This window comes from Pristis pectinata, chromosome 8, assembly GCF_009764475.1.
Source record: "Pristis pectinata isolate sPriPec2 chromosome 8, sPriPec2.1.pri, whole genome shotgun sequence".
Lineage (NCBI taxonomy): Eukaryota > Metazoa > Chordata > Chondrichthyes > Rhinopristiformes > Pristidae > Pristis > Pristis pectinata.
The window spans coordinates 65,863,172-65,883,728 of record NC_067412.1 but is presented as its reverse complement, the minus strand read 5'-3'; the positions used below and the strand labels follow the sequence as shown (position 1 = coordinate 65,883,728).

At 38.9% G+C, this 20,557-nt stretch overlaps 2 protein-coding genes across 5 annotated transcripts in view; one reads left to right on the top strand and one right to left on the bottom strand.

The window, feature by feature from the left end:
- Window positions 1-1,684: 1,684 nt before the first annotated feature.
- On the bottom strand, window positions 1,685-5,040 carry LOC127573293 (uncharacterized). Of its 2 annotated transcripts, XR_007956766.1 has the most exons (3): window positions 4,551-5,040; window positions 4,329-4,423; window positions 1,685-2,032 (listed from the first exon to the last, which is right to left on the bottom strand). XR_007956766.1 is itself a non-coding variant. In XM_052021350.1 (2 exons), exons 1-2 carry the CDS (start codon window positions 5,038-5,040, stop codon window positions 1,896-1,898), a joined length of 627 nt encoding a protein of 208 aa, XP_051877310.1. In that variant the 3' UTR covers window positions 1,685-1,895. The 2 variants fall into 2 exon arrangements, 1 of the variants encoding a protein (XP_051877310.1); XM_052021350.1 differs by lacking the exon at window positions 4,329-4,423.
- znf711 (zinc finger protein 711) overlaps window positions 4,575-20,557 on the top strand; it is a 47,112-nt gene continuing 31,129 nt past the window's right edge. For 2 of the 3 annotated variants that reach the window (XM_052021346.1, XM_052021347.1), the window contains exon 1: window positions 4,575-5,181. The gene's annotated coding sequence lies outside the window, so the exon portion shown is untranslated. The remainder of the gene's footprint in view (window positions 5,182-20,557) is intronic. The other variant, XM_052021345.1, reaches the window with a different exon arrangement.

The following is a 20,557-nucleotide window of genomic DNA, read 5'->3' as shown; positions in this document are numbered from 1 at the left end:
GGAACTGGGCTGAAAGGGTTGGATTACAGGCCCTGGCTGATTTTGTGAAGCATGGAAGAATACTATTTATACTAATCTTGCAAAACAATCTTAATACTTACGTATGACCAGATCACCAACTGATACTGGGCAGCAAGTGCTCAATTCAGTCAGAAAATGGGGATATTAGTTAATTTGTATACTAAAATTCCCTATTCCCCATCGCAGACTCCAGCAATAGGTAGAGGAAGGCTCTGGCAGCTATATCCACAAAAGCAATAGGGCAGTAAGATATTCTGCACCATTTTCAGGGAGCTATTATCCATGTGGGAGGCATCAAAATTCTTTTCATCTTTAAAGAAAAAGCTCATATTTGCAATGGTGAAATTGAAGATCCTTTCTAAGTCTTATGACATAGATGCAGCTTCCTTATTTGTGCCTCTCTTGCAGTCTTATGATGTGGTGCTGCAGTTACACATGACCAGATATTGATCTCTCTGCAAGTTTGTTTGAGATCCAGAATTAGATAAAGATTGCCGTAATCATAGTATTGATATTTTTATTCTGAATAGGGACAAGTACACTAAATGTTCCTTTTATATTTGGAACAGACATAAGTTTGCCCTTATGCTTCAAGAACTGGATGTTCTGAATTCTTGTGCTTGGTGTGTCATTTTCATGCAAACAGAAGGTTTATAAATTATCGTGCCTGATTTCTAAGAAAATTACTCTGCAATAACTTTTCAATTTGGCTAAAAAAGTTCATCTTGGATCACTCAGAATTCAATGGAAGAATCCTAATAACATTTTCCAAAAGTGCCTAGAAAACACAATTAAGCACAGTAATGCAATAGCATACTGCTTTCATTTAAGTCTACATCAACAGTGCTGAGGTCGAGAGGGTTGAGAGCTTCAAGTTCCTAGTATTGAACATCACCAATAGCCTGCTCTGGTCAAATCACGTAGATGCCACGGCTAAGAAAGCTCACCAGCACCTCTACTTCCTTAAGAGGCTAAAGAAATTTGGTATGTCCCTTTAACTTTATCGATGCACCATAGAAAGCATCCAGCTTGGTATGGCAACTGCTCTGCCCAGGACCGCAGAAACTGCAGAGTTGCGGACACAGCCCAGAGCATCGCGGAAACCAGCCTCCCCTCCACTGACTCTGTTTTACCTCTCGCTGCCTTGGTGAAGCAGCCAGCATAATTAAAGACCCCACCCACCTGGGTCATTCTCTCTTTTCTCCTCTCCCATCAGGCAAAAGATACAGGAGCCTGAGGGCACATACCACCAGGCTCAAGAACAGCTTCTATCCCACTGTGATAAGACTATTGAATGGTTCCCTTATACGATGAGATGGGCCCTTGACCTCACAATCTACGTTGTTGTGACCTTGCACCTTATTGTCTACCTGCACTGCACTTCCTCTGAAGCTGTGACACTTTACTCTGTACTGTTGTTGTTTTTACCTGTACTACTTCAATGCACTCTGTACTAACTCAATGTAACTGCACTATGTAAATGAATTGACCTGTACAATCAGTATGCAAGACAAGTTTTTCATTCTACCTTGGTACAAATGACAATAATAAACCAATACCAATAAGTAGTTTTCCTCACAGATTAAATAATGCTTTAATCCTTTTGTTAAAAAAAACTTTTAAATTTAATAAGCACATCACTATTTCAATATTATCACGAGGTGATGAATCCAAGTATCTTTATTTATAAGAGAAATCTGAACCTACATGTTATCAAAACTAAACCTTATCCAATTTAATATCAATATTTTCAAGACTCATTCATATATCTTTTCCAATTAGAAAATAGGACAACCTTAGGTCTGAACACTCTCATGTTTTAACATCAATTGTACTTTTTTTAAAATAAAGCAGAAATGATTCAATGGACCATATTAGATTTCCAAGTTTCTGTGACATGACTTTGTCATCTTTTCACAGTTCAGATATTTGTCTCCAAGGCAATACAATACTGTTGGATTTTTCTGTCTTCTCAACCAATAGCAGAAATCCAGGCAACGTGAAAGTTTCCCTAATTTAGAAATTAAATGTCAAATACCATTAAAATCACATAATTTTATACTCCATTTCCTTTGGCAATACTGACTGGGCTACATACTTAAATAATGTTCAGTAGAGTCTGCCATTCATTGATTCACTGTACATGTTGATATCAGAGTAGGAGCTCATACTGCTACTGTTTTAAATTACCAAAATAAATGTACATCTTTTTCTCAAAAGCAAGGAAAATATGGCAAGTCTTGAAAATAAAACATTTAAGTAACATGTTATTATTTAATGAAATAGAAATTCCTACCATGTTGAGTGAATTCTTTAGAAGACACATTTTGCCCTTTTCCTCTGATGGTTGCTAAGGGTTGCTGTCAGGTATGACTTACTTCATGATTATAGTTTAGTTTGAGAGATTACCAGTCTTCTGACCTTGAACATGTTGCTCATTTACAGTGCTTAGTTCAAATAGTCAAACAATGGGAATTTGATTCACTTGAATTTTATTCACTTTTTTCCTCTTTTGCTTCTCCCCTTGGCCCTGCTATACTAAAGAGAGACACATTTGCTAAGGTACTATGGCATGTGTAGTAATTTTCCACCTGGTACATTTTTTGCCCCTTGTGACCAATATTATTTAGTGACTCTAGAAAATAAATGGTCAAGATATTACAAATGCCCAAGACAATTATCTTAAGCATCTCTGCATTTGCACAAATTAGGTTCTCTGGAATCCCTGAGACACACAACCTCCATGTAATGAGAATTTTTACTCATCTTAGTCCTAGATAGCAAAATACTTGAAACTACACATCCTTGTTCTGGATTCTTCAGACAGAGCAAAGAACCTTTAAGCATTTTATATGTTTCAATGAGATAACCATTCAGTCATCTCAACATGAAAAATTACATATTATCAGCACTTCAACCCATCTCTCTGTCTGGTAAGCTTCACAAGATGAATTTGGCCTTTGCTGGATTTGAAATTATAAATTTCAACCAATGAGGCATACTGAAAAAATAGACAAAACCAATGAATTAGACCTTCCTATTAAATTCTAAGGCATCTTTTAACTTTTTATACTAAATGGTTTTGGTGTTTACGTTTCTGATTACAGAAAGGAGGCCTCACTATCCATGTTCCTTCCAGTTGTGGTTAACTTGTTCCCAACAGTTTTTTTTGTCTTTTACAATGAAGAAAGAAGCCTTTTAAGATGTACATCGAAACATACAGTTTCTGGGGGCAGCCCACAAGTGTCGCCACCCTTCCGGCGCCAATATAGCATGCCCACAACTTCCTAACCCATACGTCTTTGGAACGTGGGAGGAAACTGGAGCGCTAGGAGGAAACCCACGCAGACACGGGGAGAACATACAAACTCCTTACAGACAGCAGCCGGAATTGAACCCGGGTTGCTGACACTGTAAAGCATTACGCTAACCGCTACACTACCATCTCTAATTCGGCACTAGCTCTAATGTGATTTCAAGAGATCCTTCAAATTTTCATGCATACCTCAGAATAGTAACATACTAGATCTGGTACTGGATCTTTTTAAGTTTATTGAACAAAACTAAGAAAAGCTGTAAATCCACAGCATATATTTTTTAGTTAACTTTAGCTAGCTTTAAGTAGAATACACATAATTGTTTTCAGCTACTGCCTTAAATGTTACTGTTATTTCTTTTTACATCGTGGCCTTCTTTCTCACCCTGTCCCGAGTCAACCGAGGTGCCTGGCTTAAAAGGAGATTGCAGACAGAATTTTTATCACATGCCAAACTGTTTGAAAATTTTCCACACAGTTAACACTGAGACTAAGCTTCAAACAACTGTTGTTAAATTCTCAAATAAACTACTCACAGACTTATCTACGCCAACATTGCACTAAACATACCAAAACCTAAGTGGAATTTTGACTATTTTCCTGAACTTCAAATAAATTCAGAATTAAAGTGCATATACCGAACTAAATCTTAAAGCAGATACTTATTTTTGTCAGTTTCCTTCTCCAACTTATCATGGCATACAAGTTAAAAGCAGATTTTCAGATGAACTTACAGTTGTTGTCTCTGCATCATTTTTATCTACCCTTCCAGTTAGCTATACTACCTCTTCAGTTTCAGTGAGGGCCTGTGTTCTGGTAATGAGGGCAGATGTAGGTGCGCATCTGTATTTGTAGCATTCTCTGCCCTACAATGTAGCTGAGAGGTGTGGCAGTGTACATTTTGATGAATTGTAGTCGACCCTCGCCTTGAATATTATTTGGCTATGTTAACATTCCAGAAATGGCAAACCTCACCAATCCTTTCCCTCACCTTCCAATTTCTCTTGTTCACCGATGGGGCCATTTAAAATTGAAGGAACTGCTTTTACGTGTTGTTTAATGCGACACAAATCAAATGAAGCCAAACTTAAAACAGAAATAGAAAGAATAGTTGTCAACGAGTGATACGTCCGTGGGGCCTGTAATATTTTATCCCCAGAATATAACGTGTGTGTAAAAGTAAACTCCTGGTTTGCAGGACTTGGTAACGCACCTTCTGCCCTTTCGTGCGCTGCGTTATTTTGTTGCAGTTGCTGCAGATTTTGCCCGATTCCCGTGGTTTTGTTGTTGCAGCGCATCACCCAGCCTGCGCTCTGCTCTACCCTGCGGCTCAGGCTGCAGCTCCTCAGCTGCCTCGCTCTGACGTAACCCCGAAAAGCCGGTGCGGGCGGGCGCGCACTCAGCCCGCCGCCGCCGCCAGATCGAAGCCTAATTGGCGGGGCCTGGAGCCGGGCAGCGTTCGGCCCCTGGCAGTGGACTGGTATCGCACCGCGCCTCAGAGCAGTGCAGGCTACAGCACCACGAACAAGTTGCCGGTTTAAGTGAGTGGGCCCGCCCAGCGGGGGAGGGCGCCGAGTCCAAGGGCGCGCCTCGGGCCCCGTACTGAGGTAATTGAAGGGCGGGCCGAAACTAGGCCGGGTTAAGGCCGCAGTTAGGCCGCGGCCCGATTCCCCCAGCCAGCCCCACCTTGGCTGGCCCGACATCAAGGCCTGAAATCGCAACGGATCAAAAGGAAGAAGCGCACCGAGAAAGGGAAGGAGAGACGGGAAAACAATTTTCTTCGGTCAGCCCCGGACTTTCGGCCGTGGAAGAAGAGGAGACGGCGGCCCGAGGGAGAAGCTGGAGTGAGTTTGTTTCTTGTGCGCGGCCAGGTTCAATGAAGTTAAACAGTGAAATACCGGGGAGGAAAGGAGGGCGGGGTGACCCGAGCTGGGGGCTTAGGTTTAGGCCTTGGTCAGCGGTTTGTACTGAGGTAATCTCCCCCAAATCAGCGAGGACAAGCGGCGGGGATAGGGAGCGTAATATGGCGGAGAAACAACATGTCGGCGACTGGGCGGGTGATTGGTGTCTGACTCCGAGAGGGGGGGGGGGGAGGGAGGGGGAAAGCGGCCATGATCGACCTTCTTTCCCCGTGTCTAAACTTCAGTGCAACCCCCCTCACCTTCCACGGGGCTGCTGGCTCTGATGCAATTGGAAAATAGCGTGTGTTGCGCGCACACTTAGCCAAGAGATTTGCAGCATTTTGCAACAAACATGACTGTTCGGACCCATCACAGTGACACGCATACATTGCCGCTCAGTTTTGCAATTTGAGATTGGCACACGCCTTCTCTGAGCGAGATACCTCTAATTTAACAGTCGCCCATTGTAATTCCTGTGATGTTGCTGCAGGCTGGTTAAACTGGGGAAAAATAAGTATTGTTTTTAATTTGCTGTTCGTGAACGTTTTCCGATTTAAAATTTGATGAATTGGAACAGAAGATTTATCTCAAAGTCAAACATTTCCGGAAGTCAGTCACTAATACCATTAGCGGCTTTATCCTAAATCTGTTTGACCTCTTATCTCCATTCCCTTTGTGTCAGGATTAACAAAAAAAATCCCCCCATTTCTAACATTACGTAGTGAGGTTTCTTCTGCCTGAAATATGTTTGTGTTATTTCTGACAAGAGGCAGTAGCTGTGGGAAAATGCTTTCAGGGAAAGTGGTTCCCCTTCCTTGATTCTGTAATTTTACTGCAGCCAATTCACAATAATGTTTGAACAGTAAAGAATAACGTTTTGTGCAATTCATTACATTCTGTTAGTGGCACGAAAATCATTCTCATTAGTATTCATGCAAAAGAAAAATAATATGGATCCTGTAAATATGACCTAAAACAGAAACATTTGGAAATATTTGCAAAGTTAGGCAGGATTAATGTATAGAGAAAGAAGGAGATCAATATTTCATATCAATGACCAAAGGTCACGCATTTTAAAATATTAATTGCTGTTTCTTCCCCGCAGATGCTATCTGATCTGGTGATTATTTTTGGTATTTTCCATTTATCCTCATGGATGTACCTATTAAAAGCAACAGTTGTCGGATTTATGCACTTTATTGTACTTTTAATGTAGGTCCTCTGAAGTTTGCTGAAAGTGCAGCAAATCAAACGTCGTCTTGTTTAGGGAAAGCTACAGAAATTATTATAATGAAACCTTTTTGGTGATTGCATTCAATAAGTATCTTACCCAGCTATTATTGGTTGAAATACATTGTAGTCTGGAAATAAAACTGCTGGATATCTAGATTCTAACAATTTGAGGGTTTTTATTTGCTATCTGACCTGTGAAATTATAACTGTGGGAAGAATGTGAGAGCTGTGTATTACTATACTGAGCAGCATATGTTGAGTTGTCAGTCATTCTCAATAACAAAGCTGCTTGCTGTTACAAACGGCAACTTGTAATTTTAGGTATTCACATATGCCAATGGTATAATTTTGTAATCTTGACATTTCTAAGATGAAAATCTGTTGTGGCAGACTTTCTTGACTGAACTCTTATTGTCCAACAAGTGCCAGTTTTTTTTAAATAACTGATTATAAAAATGCAGTACCACATAGGAAGGATTTCACATTAAGGCAGGTATTACAGAAAAAAAGTATAGTGATAGAAAATATTAGTGATCATTATTTCAGCTTCTTGATGCTCTCATTGGTATTCCCTCCATCAAATGTAGTTTAAGCAAACTATATTCTATGTAAGTAGTTTAGTGCAGAAGTTTCAGCTTTTTGGCTGGTTATTATATGATGTAAATTTATACAGAATTGTCATTGAATTGTTCAGTAGAATTTGATAGGATTTGTTCAAAAATCAGGATCCTAAACTTGAATTTTGATTTTCAAATGACATGATGCTAACTAATTTTATAAAAGATAAATATTTTTACGTTGGACCTGAAAAGCTGGTTGTAGATTTTGTTGATGTTGCAGTGTGCTGGTGATAGTTCACCTATGTTACCTTCACAGGTATGTTTTTCTCCATTTGACTGACCTTGAATGCTAATTGTTAAAAATGAAAATTATGGGGAAATTCATATTGAGATTTTCAGATTGAGATTTATTCTTGGTTTACAATGATATTGTACTCTAAAAACATTTACATTGAGTGGTTAGGTCTGCAGTGTGCACTGTTGGGAGTAGCAGCGGATGTAGATTGAATTGTGGTATTCAAAAAGGAGCTGTTTAAGTATGAGAAAGGAAATGATTTGTAGGGGTATGGGGAGAGCATAGGGCAATGGACTCAAGTGGATTGCTATTACTTGGAGCCAAAATGGCCTTGAGCGACTGAATGTCTTTCCATACTGTAACCATTCCATAATATATGCTGAAGCAAACTGATCGACAAATGGAAAAACTATTGTTTTACAGTATTTCAATTTTTAAGATGGGGAAATTTTGGATGAGCACTATTTAAACTACTTCACTTCACCAGAATTGGATGCAACAGTTGAAATATTTAGATACAATAAATTGTTTTCTCTGTCTTTAAAATACCACAGCGAATGCAGAAAGAAAGAACATGGGTTTATATAGTCCATTTTGTAACTTGAAGTAATTTTAATGTTTTGACAACTTCTGATTTTTAGTGACATTTTGAAACAGTGAAGTGCCTATAAGAAGGACATCAGGGTGGTTTGTGGACAGAATTTTAGGTTGCATTACTCATGGCATTGTTTAAGTAAAGCTGAGGATTTTTTTTCCTGTGCCCTGCCCAAACTGATTCTTCAACCAAGATTAAAATATTATCTTGTTATTGTCATATTCTGATTTATGATATGAACATATTAAACATGTACCTGTTTATTTATAATAAATCTGACTATTAGAGTTGACTCTCACTTATCCAGGATAATAGATGGGAGCACCTCTATGGTTAATACTCATTAAAAGGCATCAAGTATGCAGCACAGCACTATAAATAAATATGCTCCAGCCTGGAGAGTAGTGGCCTGCCATAGGGAAATTGGAAGGTTGAGTCTGGGACGCCATATTTGATCTGTAAAATTAAAATAAGTAATAATATTTTTCAAAACAAAATTCAGAACATTAAATTGTCATTAATTATAAGCAAAAATATCTAATTGAGTAAAGAAGAATGAACAAAGACCTTGCCTAAACTTAACCTTTTTAATAAAGTCAAGCAATGCCATTCAAATTAAGCAAACCAACAATGGTTTGCACAAAACTAAGGGACCAAATGTGAAATGTACCTGACCCTTGGATCAACAACTTGCAGAACACCCCTGGACTCACCACACGGACAAAGTGAGAGCTCAAATGCTTATATATCTAACCTCCAATTTGTTCTTAACAAGCTTATTACAGTTACCTCTGGGGACCAATCAGCTGGCTATCAATATGCTCCCATTCAGTGTTTCAGTTTAATCTGGTGATAGACTCTGGTTTTCTGTCTCACAGATGCTGTCAGTATTTCAAACCTTTTCTGTTTTCAGATTTCCATACTTGCTCTAATTTGCTTTTAAGGTATTGATGGGTACTTTTCCTCTTTCCTAATCTGAAGCAAAAAATGCTTTGAGTACAAAATGAGTTTTGTAACTTTATTGGCCTACAGGTGCATCATGGCAGTTGCCATACCAAGCCGTGATGCACCTGAATAGGATGCTTTCTATGGTGCATAGGTAAAAATTGGTGACTGTCAAAGGGGACAAATTTCTTTAGCCTCCTGAGGAAGTAGAGGGGCTGGTGAGCTTCCTTGGCTGTGGCATCTATGTGATTGGACCAGGTCAGGCTATTGGTGATGTTCACTTCTAGGAACTTGAAGGTCTCAACCCTCTCAACCTCAGCACCATTCAACATGGATCCACAAAAAATTTAATATTTTTGTTTGACAAAAACTGAAGTTTAAAAAATAGGCAATGATTTCCACTGCATTTCCCTTTTAAACGCTGGCATACTTCACTCAGTGTCATGGTTTTGTTGGTTATCAGATCATACTTTCTTTAAATAATTATGCTGTCATCATTAGATTATTCATGGGTCCATAGTAGGTCGATATGAGTAACTGTATTGATGTAACAATACCTAATTTAGCACCTCATTCTGAAATTTCTTTCTCCTCCTTTATGATCTTGCTTAAAACCCATCTTTTTGGAATGGCATTAGGTAGGTGATGAGTTAGGTTTGAGATTTTATAACTTTGTTCTACAGTTCAGCTATTTGTGACAGCTGCAAAGCAAAAAATGAATAGTGAGCATTGAAAGAAAAGGATCATGAATATGTAGCCTTGTGAAAGATTTTTAGTGGAAAATGTGCATGTGATGTATCCTCTGTTTTCACCAGTATTTTGCATTTATGATGCTTTGATAAATTTGCATTGGCGAATGGTGCTTCATAATTAAGTATATCTAAGAAAAATATTAAATAACAGTTTTTTTGAAAATGTGTTTACTTTGTAACATGCGTTTTTACAAATTGATGCTCTTAAATGGAATATTTCATGTTAAAATAATCAGGAGTTGAACAGCAGTAGAAGGTCAAATCAGTTCATTCTGTCAGTATTTGGAAAATTTCATTTGCAGGAACAAATGCATTTAGAATTGGCAGTGGTTTTTAAGATTAAAATTAATCCTGGATCTAATTTTGTGGTATTCTAATTTTGCATTAACTTTGGATTGTACAGAAGTTTTAATACTTTTAATGTAGAAGAAATTTAATTTTTCTTAATGCATATTGTAGGTTCCTGGAGATTGATTTTAATTCTGAATCTGCTGTTGATCAGCATGTATTTCAGTCTCAGATAGTAACAGAAGATGCCATAAATTTGAAGCCATGTTTGGGCTTTGAAGTTATGCTTTGTACTGAATTTTCTGCTTGGTATCTTTTCAATTACTATCTAGGATTGAACAGGAAGTTGATTTGCCTTTTGTCTGTTTGGGTAGAAACAATGGGTGCCATGGCCTGAGAAAGGGAGTTCTTCCAGTGATGACCTGGGCTAATACTACCAAAAACATTCAACTTTTCTTGCTTTTTGCAAGATCACTCCCTATATGACTACTTGGTCTGCTTATCCCACCCCATCCACCCTTCCCTGACCCCTGGCACTTACTCCTGCAGATGTAGCAGCTGCAACACTTGTTTTTGCATCACCTCCTTCACCACCATCCAAGGACCTAAACAACCTTTGTGAGGCAAAGATTCACATGCACCTCCTCCAACCTAGTCTACTGCATTTGGTGCACCCAATGTGGCCTTCTTCACATCGGCAACACCAAGCACAGACTAGGCAACTGATTTGCAGAGCACCTGCACTCTATTTGCAATGCCATCCCGCATTCCCAGTTGCATGCCATTTCAATTCCCCTTCCCATTCTCACACCAATCTATCCATTCTCAGCCTTCTCTACTGCCAGGGTGAGGCCCAACACAAACCAGAGGATCACCACCTCATATTCTGCCTGGGTGGTCTACAACCCAATGGTACGAACATTGATTTTTCCAATTTCAGGTAACCATTAACTTCTTCGTCCCTTCTCTGTCCAATTTTTACAGCTGTTATATAAAAAAAAAGCCCCTGCCATTCTTGTTCCCTTTCCCATACCCCTCTCCAGCCCTCCATTACCTATTTGTGTCACCCTCCTAGTTCCAACCACTACCTACCACACACTTCACCCACTATATCCTCTTTCCCCCATCTGGTTCCTTCTGCCCTTCATTTCTCCCTAATTGTTCCCATTATCACCTTCCTTTCTTATCTTTCTGTGCACAATGGCATCCGTATTTCTGATCCAATGGGAGCCACTTTAACTCAAAATAATTCTGTTAAAACAATAAGATATCTTGAGTTGTGATGAAGTTTTATGTAAATGTAAGCTTATATTGATCACAGTTGTGCCGTGAAGCTCATAATTGCTTGATTTGAATAAGAATATTGGCTCTGGTAATAATTACATTTATTAGAGAGAGTCATTCGTGATGTGGATTTAAAGAGACCAAGATATCAAGGGAGTTGCACTTTTAATCACACTCTTGTAGAAACAGATGACCTTGTGGGTTGTGTTACCTGCCAAGTAGGCAGGAAACGTACAAATAATGGAAAAGAAATACAAGGATTACTGCATGTTAAGCCATAAGAAGAAGAAAAAAATAAACAGCTGCACTGAGCTATTCCTTTTGTTGTAAACAGGCCGACCATTGCACCAGACCTGATGAAGGGATCTTTGTAGAACACATTAATACTGACCACTGAACAAGTGGATTTTGTGGCTATTGCAAGTCAGGCTCAAATCCCTTGATTTGTAAGTGTATGAGTAACCATGACTGAAAAGTTACTTCAACTATATTTTGTTCTGTGGGAAAAAATTCAGCAGTTTGTAACTTAGTGCAGCTTTGTAGATCTGTCATACTGCTCATTGGTAACAGCTAAGTATTTGGATCATGGTTTTTGATGTTCATGGATGTGCTGTGTTGCAGTTTGTAATGCTTGATTTATAATACAGCAGGTTTATGCAAAGTAGTATATTACATGTTTAATGCTAGGAAAAAATATTAAAACACTTCAGTGTCACTGGCACATTTGCAATGTACCACATTACAGAATCGTTAAAGATGTAAATAATTTTGTTTTTCCTATGTAAAAACCTTTAACAGTTCTTCATTTGCTGGGTTGCTGTAGCACCCACTCATGCATTTGACACATTTGCAGTGCCAGGCCATCTGTACACTTTTCCCTCCAAGACCTTCTCACTGGTTGGTTGTTAACTAAGTCTCTATAATTTATAGTTCTTCCTGAACTTGTTCTTTGCAAAACGTTGCTCAGGGGAGGTTTTTCACACAATCACCTGTGACCAGCATTTGGATGGTTGATTGTTTACATGGATTTGAGCCTGACTTGCAGTAGCCACAAAATCCACTTGTTCAGTGGTCAGTATTAATGTGTTCTACAAAGATCCCTTCATCAGGTCTGGTGCAATGGTCGGCCTGTTTACAACAAAAGGAATAGCTCAGTGCAGCTGTTTATTTTTTTCTTCTTCTTATGGCTTAACATGCAGTAATCCTTGTATTTCTTTTCCATTATTTGTACGTTTCCTGCCCACTTGGCAGATGACACAACCCACAAGGTCATCTGTTTCTACAAGGGTGTGATTAAAAGTGCAACTCCCTTGATATCTTGGTCTCTTGGGTACACTCTCACACTGCTTACCAACATAAGCAATTAAATCCCCTGGCATTTGAAGGATCCTGTTTGTCATGTGATGGCTATTGTAAATTCAGGATCATCACTTCAAAATGAGGGTGAAAACTGCAAAAAAAAAAGACGCATTCAACAGGAAGTAAGTGGGTTTTGCATAAAGTAATCCCTAACATGAAAAGCCCAAGTGAAATTTTCAGTTCTAGCAGGTTATCAGCAGAAGAGCATACTTATACCAGGAAAATCACTCGCAGTAGTTTATTAGCAATTAGAGAAGCTTAACACTCTCTATTGTACACTTTTTGTTTTAGCTCCATGAAATTGAGTAGTTTGATTTTTGTATCTTACTAGTTACCTGGCTCTAAAATGTTGGATTCCTGGTGCTGCTTAATATGTGGAAGAAACTTTCCTACCTATTTAATGATTGAAAATAGTTTTGATTGCATTGGAATGGCACCTTTTAGTTGACCAACATTACCTACTTGAAGAGTCAGTGTTTTGGATATTTGCAAGGCACTTGAGTATATACATGCACTAAATGTACATTTCTGCGAATGTAATAAATGTATGTAATTGAAGTGACAGCTTTTTTTGCATTTATCTTGGAGTGAATACTTGATGTTGATAGTGGTAACCTTTTAAATTTTCAATTTTAGTTAATCCATCATCAGCATAGCCTCTGGAAAACCATGGGTTGGTATCGCTTTTTTTTTGAATAAAAAAGAATCCATGGATTTACATTGGTATTTTGAAGTACTGTAGACATGATCATATGTTTAGTGTCAGTCTTAAAAATATCTACTTTAGCCACTTGTTTCATTGGCTAATTTTCCTGCAATATGAATTCTGCTTCCCAGTCTTTATTAGTCAGTGCACTCTCTTAAACATAGCCAGAACATGTTAGGAGTAGAAATAAATACAGATGCAAGACATGGAATTTCAGACATTGATAAAATAATAGGAAAATATATAAATCCTTTTTAATGTGGAACTCCATCCTAAAGCCTCAATGTTTAGCCCCCATATCCTTTTACATGGGGAGAGAAAAGAGAGTCATTTCCAGCATGTAATATTAATTGGAATCCAGAAGCTTACCAGCAAACAAGAGAAAACATTTAAAATGCTAAAGGTATTTCAGAATTTCCCATACTTTCTTTTTCAGCTTTGATTCACATCCCTGTCCCCAAGTTTAAGGAGCATATGACAATAAACTCGAATTTGGCTGTCCAGTCCTGATTCAAGAATGGGTAGAAAAATTGAGCAATTTAATTGAACCAGCACCTGTTTGAATAGGTCTATATGGATGTCTGCTTCCCTTCCAGAATTGGGGTTAGAAACAGAAACATTACCTTAATTTGATAATTTCATTTTTCTTACTCTGCTGTATGTTTAACCAGACTATGACAGACTGGATTTATCAATATCTTTTGTTTCCATTGAGGTGCCTCTTAATTCTTTTTGGGGAAGTCATGATTTGACTGTAGAAGGATAGCCCTGTAAGAGTTGTGTAAATATGCACATCTATTTAACAAAAAACCCTCCAGCTGCGTCAACTAGCATATATTTGTAATTATGCCCAATGCTATAGCCTTGTGTGGCTAAATATATAGAGAAGGCATTTGACTAAGCGCTTAATTAACAAAGGAGTAGAGCTGTACCCCACAGCGATGTTTTATATTTCAGGCTGTTTTATTTATGTTTGCACTTAATTAAAATTGAAAGGTATGGGAAGAAGGATTGAGATGTGTTGGACAGATGGAGAAGTGTGTTTGAACTTGGCATTAAACAGTCACAGATAGGAAGTGGCACCAATGGCTTGGACTGTTTCCAATTTATAGACTGTCCTGAAGGCTGAATAACTTACTATGGGACATGGCTGAGTGGAGGCCAGATGTCTCACTGACGAAAATCAAAGGAAGAGTTGTTGCTGGCCAGCTGTTGCCAAGCAAATTATAAAGTCAAAGCAGCTTGTGCATGTTGGTAGAGTGCAAGTATATCAAACATCTGCCATTGAATCCTAAATTCTCTTTTCCACAAAAAAAACTTGATTTTTCAACCTAGTACTATTTAGGGCACGCTATATAATATGAGCCCCTGTCTCTGTATTACCTTTTATGAGGCATTTTATGGTCTAATATGAGTTCAAAATTATGCTTAATAATACTTCAAGAAAGTTTCTGAGAATAAAACATAATTTGTTTCATAAAAGTCTAATAACTAAATGGCAAGTCTTTTACTAGTAGATATCTTGGTGCTTAAATGAAGGTACGAAATGATTTTAGAGCTTAATCAATCTAGTTCCTATAAAAACTAACAATTTACAAAGTAATTTTTTTCATTATTCATCATGACATATTCATAGACGAATTTATAAAACCAAGTATGATCTTCAGGTTGAGAATGAGTTTTGTTGTGCAGTGGTTATGATAATCATGGAGTACTTCAATTAGTGAATTCGCATTTTTTTTTTGACAGTTTGAATTCAAAGTTCCATTTTTTCCCCCAAAGGAAGTAAGAAGCAGACATCAGTTAGTTGTTTAATATGTGTCCATGAAGCTATAAAGATTGTTGTTGAGTGCCATTTGGTTTACTAATGTCCTTATGGATAGAATTTTTAGTGCCACTAGAGTCATGACAATAAAATTGGCACGTGGTCATAGGTGCCAGTTCTCATGCAGCCCGTGCTCTAATGTGGGGTTAGCCTTCATCGTAGTCTATGACAATTTAGCTTTACTAAGTAGGATTAATTAAGTATAGACATAGCATTTCAGAACTGGGGAATCGGGGTACCTATTAACAGAATTGTACATTGCCTCAATGATGTGGCCTATCCCTTGTTCGGTCTTAACCCATCAAGATAGATGGCTGAATGAGGAGTGCAAGAGAAAATGTTCGGGGGCAACCTTTCATTTACTGAAAGCAAAGTGCTTACTTGGTAATTTTGCAATGCGTGCATATCGGGATCAGAGAGTTTTTCAGTTGTAGCACATGTATTAGTGATGATCAGCCATGGGTAGGAGGAAACAATGAATCTGTAAGAAGAAAACATTAAGCCTTGCGCATAAGTGCAGTAGGAATGGAGGTAGATAATAGATAACATAGGAGCTGGCTATGTATCGTTGCATAGCTAGGACTAAGCTATTTCTGGAAATTCATCCAAGGCCGAGGGGCTCTGATGGCATTCCAGCTACAATGTGGAAAAACTTTGCTCCAGACAGGCTGTACCCTTCACCAGCAGACCGAATAAAGAGATGAAAGGACATGCTCAAGGCCTCCTTGGGGGAAATAATGCAACATTCCCATTTACTCATGGGAATCTCTGGTCCATAATGAAAGCAGAAATGATGAAACACTCAACAGGTCAGACAGAAGGTTCAGGACTGCTCAAAGTGGAGAAGTGACATTTGGGATGGTATTGAGAATCTTGTCACCATGCATCAGGAATACACAGGCTGTACGTGAGCAGTGGAAGGAGAACATCTCACAATCTATCCTGTCAGCACCATCTGCCCCATCTGTGAAAAAGATTGTGATTCCCACATTAATCTCACTAGCCATCTCAGAGCCTACTAAACTGAAACGGATTGCTGAAGAAGAAGAAAAACAGCCAATGTTCATTAGCTCAATCTAATAAAATGTGCTGAAATTATTTTTATTCCACCATCGCGGAAATTTGTACAGAGTTGGCCTGCCCTTGTAGTCATATTGGTGCCAATGAAAATACCTGTACCAGAATCAAACCTAGAAGAATTTCTCACGAATTAAGGTGAAGCTTACTAGATATTTGGCTAAATTACAATAAATGGGATTAAAATTGTAATTAGAAATTCCACATTTTGAATATCTGTGTTGGTTTTAAGTTCCAGTCTAATTCTTCACTTTTGAGAGTTAATTTTGAATTAAGATTGACATATAATAACTGTCAGAAAAATTGGTTTCATGTTTCTGGGTGAAATAAATTTGGGCTGCTTTTGGGAAAAAAAAAACTGGTCAGTTTTTAATTCTCAACTTGGAGAACGTAAATATACCACTATGGCACAGCATTGAGCACTATTCTGGAATATGAAAAAGATGTATCACGGAGTGCAGAAGGCGCTGTGTTGCCATTCATCTTGTGCAGTTTTGTTTTAAAATTTGGGACCTGGATGTTGCTGGCAAGGTTGGCATTTATTGCCCATCCCTGATTATTCTTGATAAGTGGTAGTGAGCCGCCATCTTGAACCACGGAAGCCTTTTTCGCGAAGGAATTCTGGCAGTGTGATTAAGGAACAGCAACATACATGCAAGTGAGGCTAGTATCCTCGTGTGCCTGCCTCCCTTGCCCTTATTTGAGATAATGGTCATAAGTTTAGTAGGTGCAATGCCTTGGTGAGCAACTACGGTGCATTTCCTCGATGGTACACACTGCAGCCACTGAGCTTTGGTAACGGAGCAAATGAATATTTGGACAACAATCCTCAAAGAAACAGTTATATATTTCACAACAATGTCCTTTATCTTTCCTGTGGGAAATTCGGCCTTGTAAAACAGAAAATGTATTGTATAGTCTCTATTGAATGTGCTCCTTTCATAGTTCTGAAATTGTACTGTATATGCATTTATTGCAAATATGAATTTTGCTGACTCCAGTGATTGTTCCATGTGCAAATCATGTACTTGTAACTTAGTTCACTGGTCAAAAGTCTCTTGTGGCTCTTGGTTCACTCTGGGATACGAGTACATAACTTGGGCTTGCACTTCATTATAGACCTAGAAAGTATTGTGTTGGCCTTTTGGATGATACAAGAAACCCTTGTCATCTGTAATAGATCTCCTAGTTTGATCAAAAGGGAAAGAAAGAACATGTCATATAGTTTCCTTTATGACAACAGGGTGTTTAGTTTTTTTTTGAAGTGTGGACACTGAAATGTAGGAACCATGGGAACTGCAAATACCAATAACCAAATATTTTTAAGTGTTTTGATTTGGGTATATTTTGTATCCTGGCCAACGTTAAAGCTTCAGACAGTGGCATCAGACTTGATCACTGGTCACTTACTTGTTCATGTAGCAAATTATGCAGATAATAGGTGATATATTGGCTCTAAAATATTTTTAGATTAATAAACAAATTTTTTTCCCATCCTTTTTCCTACTTAATTGGATTTGTCAATCTTTAAATGTTTAATTCTTTTGCATAACAGTTGGAACAAATTACAGTAGCTGAAGTTGGTCATGGTCTAGAAAGAATGACAGGAGAAACTACTGTATTTTAATATTTCTGTGTATAAGCAATCCTGCCCCCACCATCATTCCAGCCCCTGCCTTCCCTGCCCAGCTGTAATTTCACTTAGATGAACCTCCTAGAGAGATCAAAGTCACAGAATGCTCTCTGAGTGCAAAACTTAAACCAAAAGTGGTTTGGCTAGTTGAGCTGGCTTTCACCAGCAGAGTATGGCTGTCAAGCTGAGTCTGAGTTAGATGATGAGGAAATTCATATGTGAAGCTAAGCTGTTTGACTTCATGTTTACCATCCTAGTTATCAGGGATAAATCTGACTATGCTTGTGTTGGCAAGTGATTCCTTCACAAGGAACGTGTGGCAGGGTAGTGCTAACATCTTGATCATCTAGGGTGGTACTGCTGCCATGCTAATTAGGTCAGATTAAGAATTGATTTGACATCTGTTGGAACACTTGTGAGCTGCTGTTGGTCATCAGTAACAGCAACCTTTTTGTGCTCTTACAGGTAAACTCATGACCAATGATCCTCATTACTTGATCACCATTATGTTGGGGTCTAATCACAATGCAAAGCAGTTTGTAGAGAGACTACTAGGAATAAAATCTGCCACTCCTTTGACTGAGATGCGAATCTAGTGCAGTACTAGTATTTAGGTCTACCTACATGCTAAACACTAAAGCTGCTGGCTATAGAGGATTAAACCCTTCTTGGGTAATGACTTGCTTCTAGTCCAGTTTTAAGGATACTGTGGTGACTGATGGCAAGGTGAGATCTGAAGAGTTTGCTACAGGTGGAGCAGGGGTTGCTGGACAGGTGGGTTGTACAGGAGATGGTGCACTCCTTAAAAGCATTTATGCTGCCCTTATTTGTGTGCCCAGTGCGTGAAATTTAGTGCCATTCCAAATGTTCTTTCTTCACTTTGAATAATCAGAAGTTCCAAGGAGTCAGTGAAGATGTTGCATTTCTTCAAAGAGGCTTTGAGAATATTCTTGAATCTTTTCCACTGTTCAGCTGGTAACCTCTAACTGTGACAGGGCTAAGAATAGTATGTTTCTTTTGGGAGTCTGGTTTCATGCATGTGAGTATTGTGATATGCTCATTGGAGTTGACTGAATGTCATTTGGCCTTGACACTGACTCCGGCTTGCTTATCCTGTCAATGGATTTGGAGACTATTGAGGAAACATTGTTAGTGGTATTTCTCCAGTACTTTGAGGAGATTGCAGTAGGTGGTCAATGATTCAAAGTATAAGGGAGGATGGCAGTCACTGCTAATGAATTTAAAAAAAACTGCAGATGCTGGAAATCTGAAATGAAAACTGAAAATGCTGGAAAAACTTAGCAGGCCATGCAACATCTATGGAAAGAGAAACCATTAACATTTCAGGTCCAGGACCGTTCCGCAGAGCTGTAAAAGAAACAAATCTGGTTTCAAAGGTGGGGGGGGGGATGGCAGTGGGTAGAATAAAGGGAATTTCAAGCCAGAATGTAAAGAAAGAGGGGAAAAAAAAGGATGGCAGGCAAAAACGACCAGTTCTCATAAAAACAGAAAGAAAGCAAGATCAGAATCAGGTTTATTATCACTGTCTTATATGACGTAAAATTACTATAAATTACAAAATAAATAAATAGTGCAAAAAATAATAATGAGGTAGTGTTCATAGCTTCATGGACCATTCAGAAATCTGATGACCGATGGGAAGAAGCTGTTCCTGAAATATTGAGTGGGGGTCTTCAAGCTCCTATACCTACTCCCCGATGGTAGATACATGAAGAGGGCATGTCCCAGGCAGTGAGAGTCCTTAATGATGGATGCTGCCTTCTCGAACCCCTGACAAAGTAAAGTCACTGGCGTGCCTTCTTCGTGATTGCATCAATGTGTTGGGTGCAAGACAGATCCTTGGAGATGCTGACACCCAGGAACTTGAAGCTGCTCACCCTTTCCACTGCTGACCCCTCAATGAAGACTGGTGTGGTTTCTCCTGACTTCCCCTCCCTGAAGTCCACAATCAATTCCTTGGTCTTGCTGACATTGTGAGGTTGTTGTTGCGACACCTCTCAACCAGCCAATCAATCTCACCCCTGTATGCCTTCTCATTGTCATCTGAGATTTTACCTACAACAGCAGTGTCATCTGCGAATTTATAAATGGCGTTTGAGCTGTCCTTAGCCACACAGTCATGAGTGTAGAGAGAGTAGAGCAGTGGGCTAAACACACGTCATTGAGGTGTGCCTGTGTTGATTGTCAGCGAGGAGGAGATATTATCACCGATCAGTACTGACTGTCGTCTCCCGATAAGGAAGTCGAGGATCCAGTTGCAGCGGGAGGTACAGAGGCCCAGGTTTAGAATCTTGGTGATTAATACTGAAGGGATGATGGTAATCAATAAACAGCAGCCTGACATATGTTTTGTTGTCTAGGTGCTCCAAAGCAGAGAGGAGAGCCACTGAGATTGCATCCACTCTAGACCTGTTATGGCAGTAGGTGAATTGCAGTGGCTCCAGGTCCTTGCTCAGGCAGGGGTTAACTCTAGCTATAACCAACCTCTTGAAACACTTCATTATAGTAGATCTGAGTGCTACCAGTCGATAGTCATTGAGGCAGCTCACTCTTCTTTTTGGGCACAGGTATGATTGCTGCCCTTTTGAAGCTGTTACGTACCAGCAACAATAGAAACACAAAACCATGTATAAATGCTAGAATCTATTGATTAATAACTACTTGTAACAATAAGAGAAACAAAAATTTTAGATATTAAACATTGACCCCAAAATAAACTCGAAGTTTGTGCGTGGCAAGTTCCCAA

Bases quoted from the DNA above. Each gene is read 5' to 3' on its own strand.
- LOC127573293 (XM_052021350.1), bottom strand. From the start codon at position 5,040: ATGTCGGGCCAGCCAAGGTGGGGCTGGCTGGGGGAATCGGGCCGCGGC. The intron at 2,033-4,550 runs GTGCGTTACCAA...TTTCTAAATTAG, and splicing joins AGCGCACGAAAGGGCAGAAG to GGAAACTTTCACGTTGCCTG.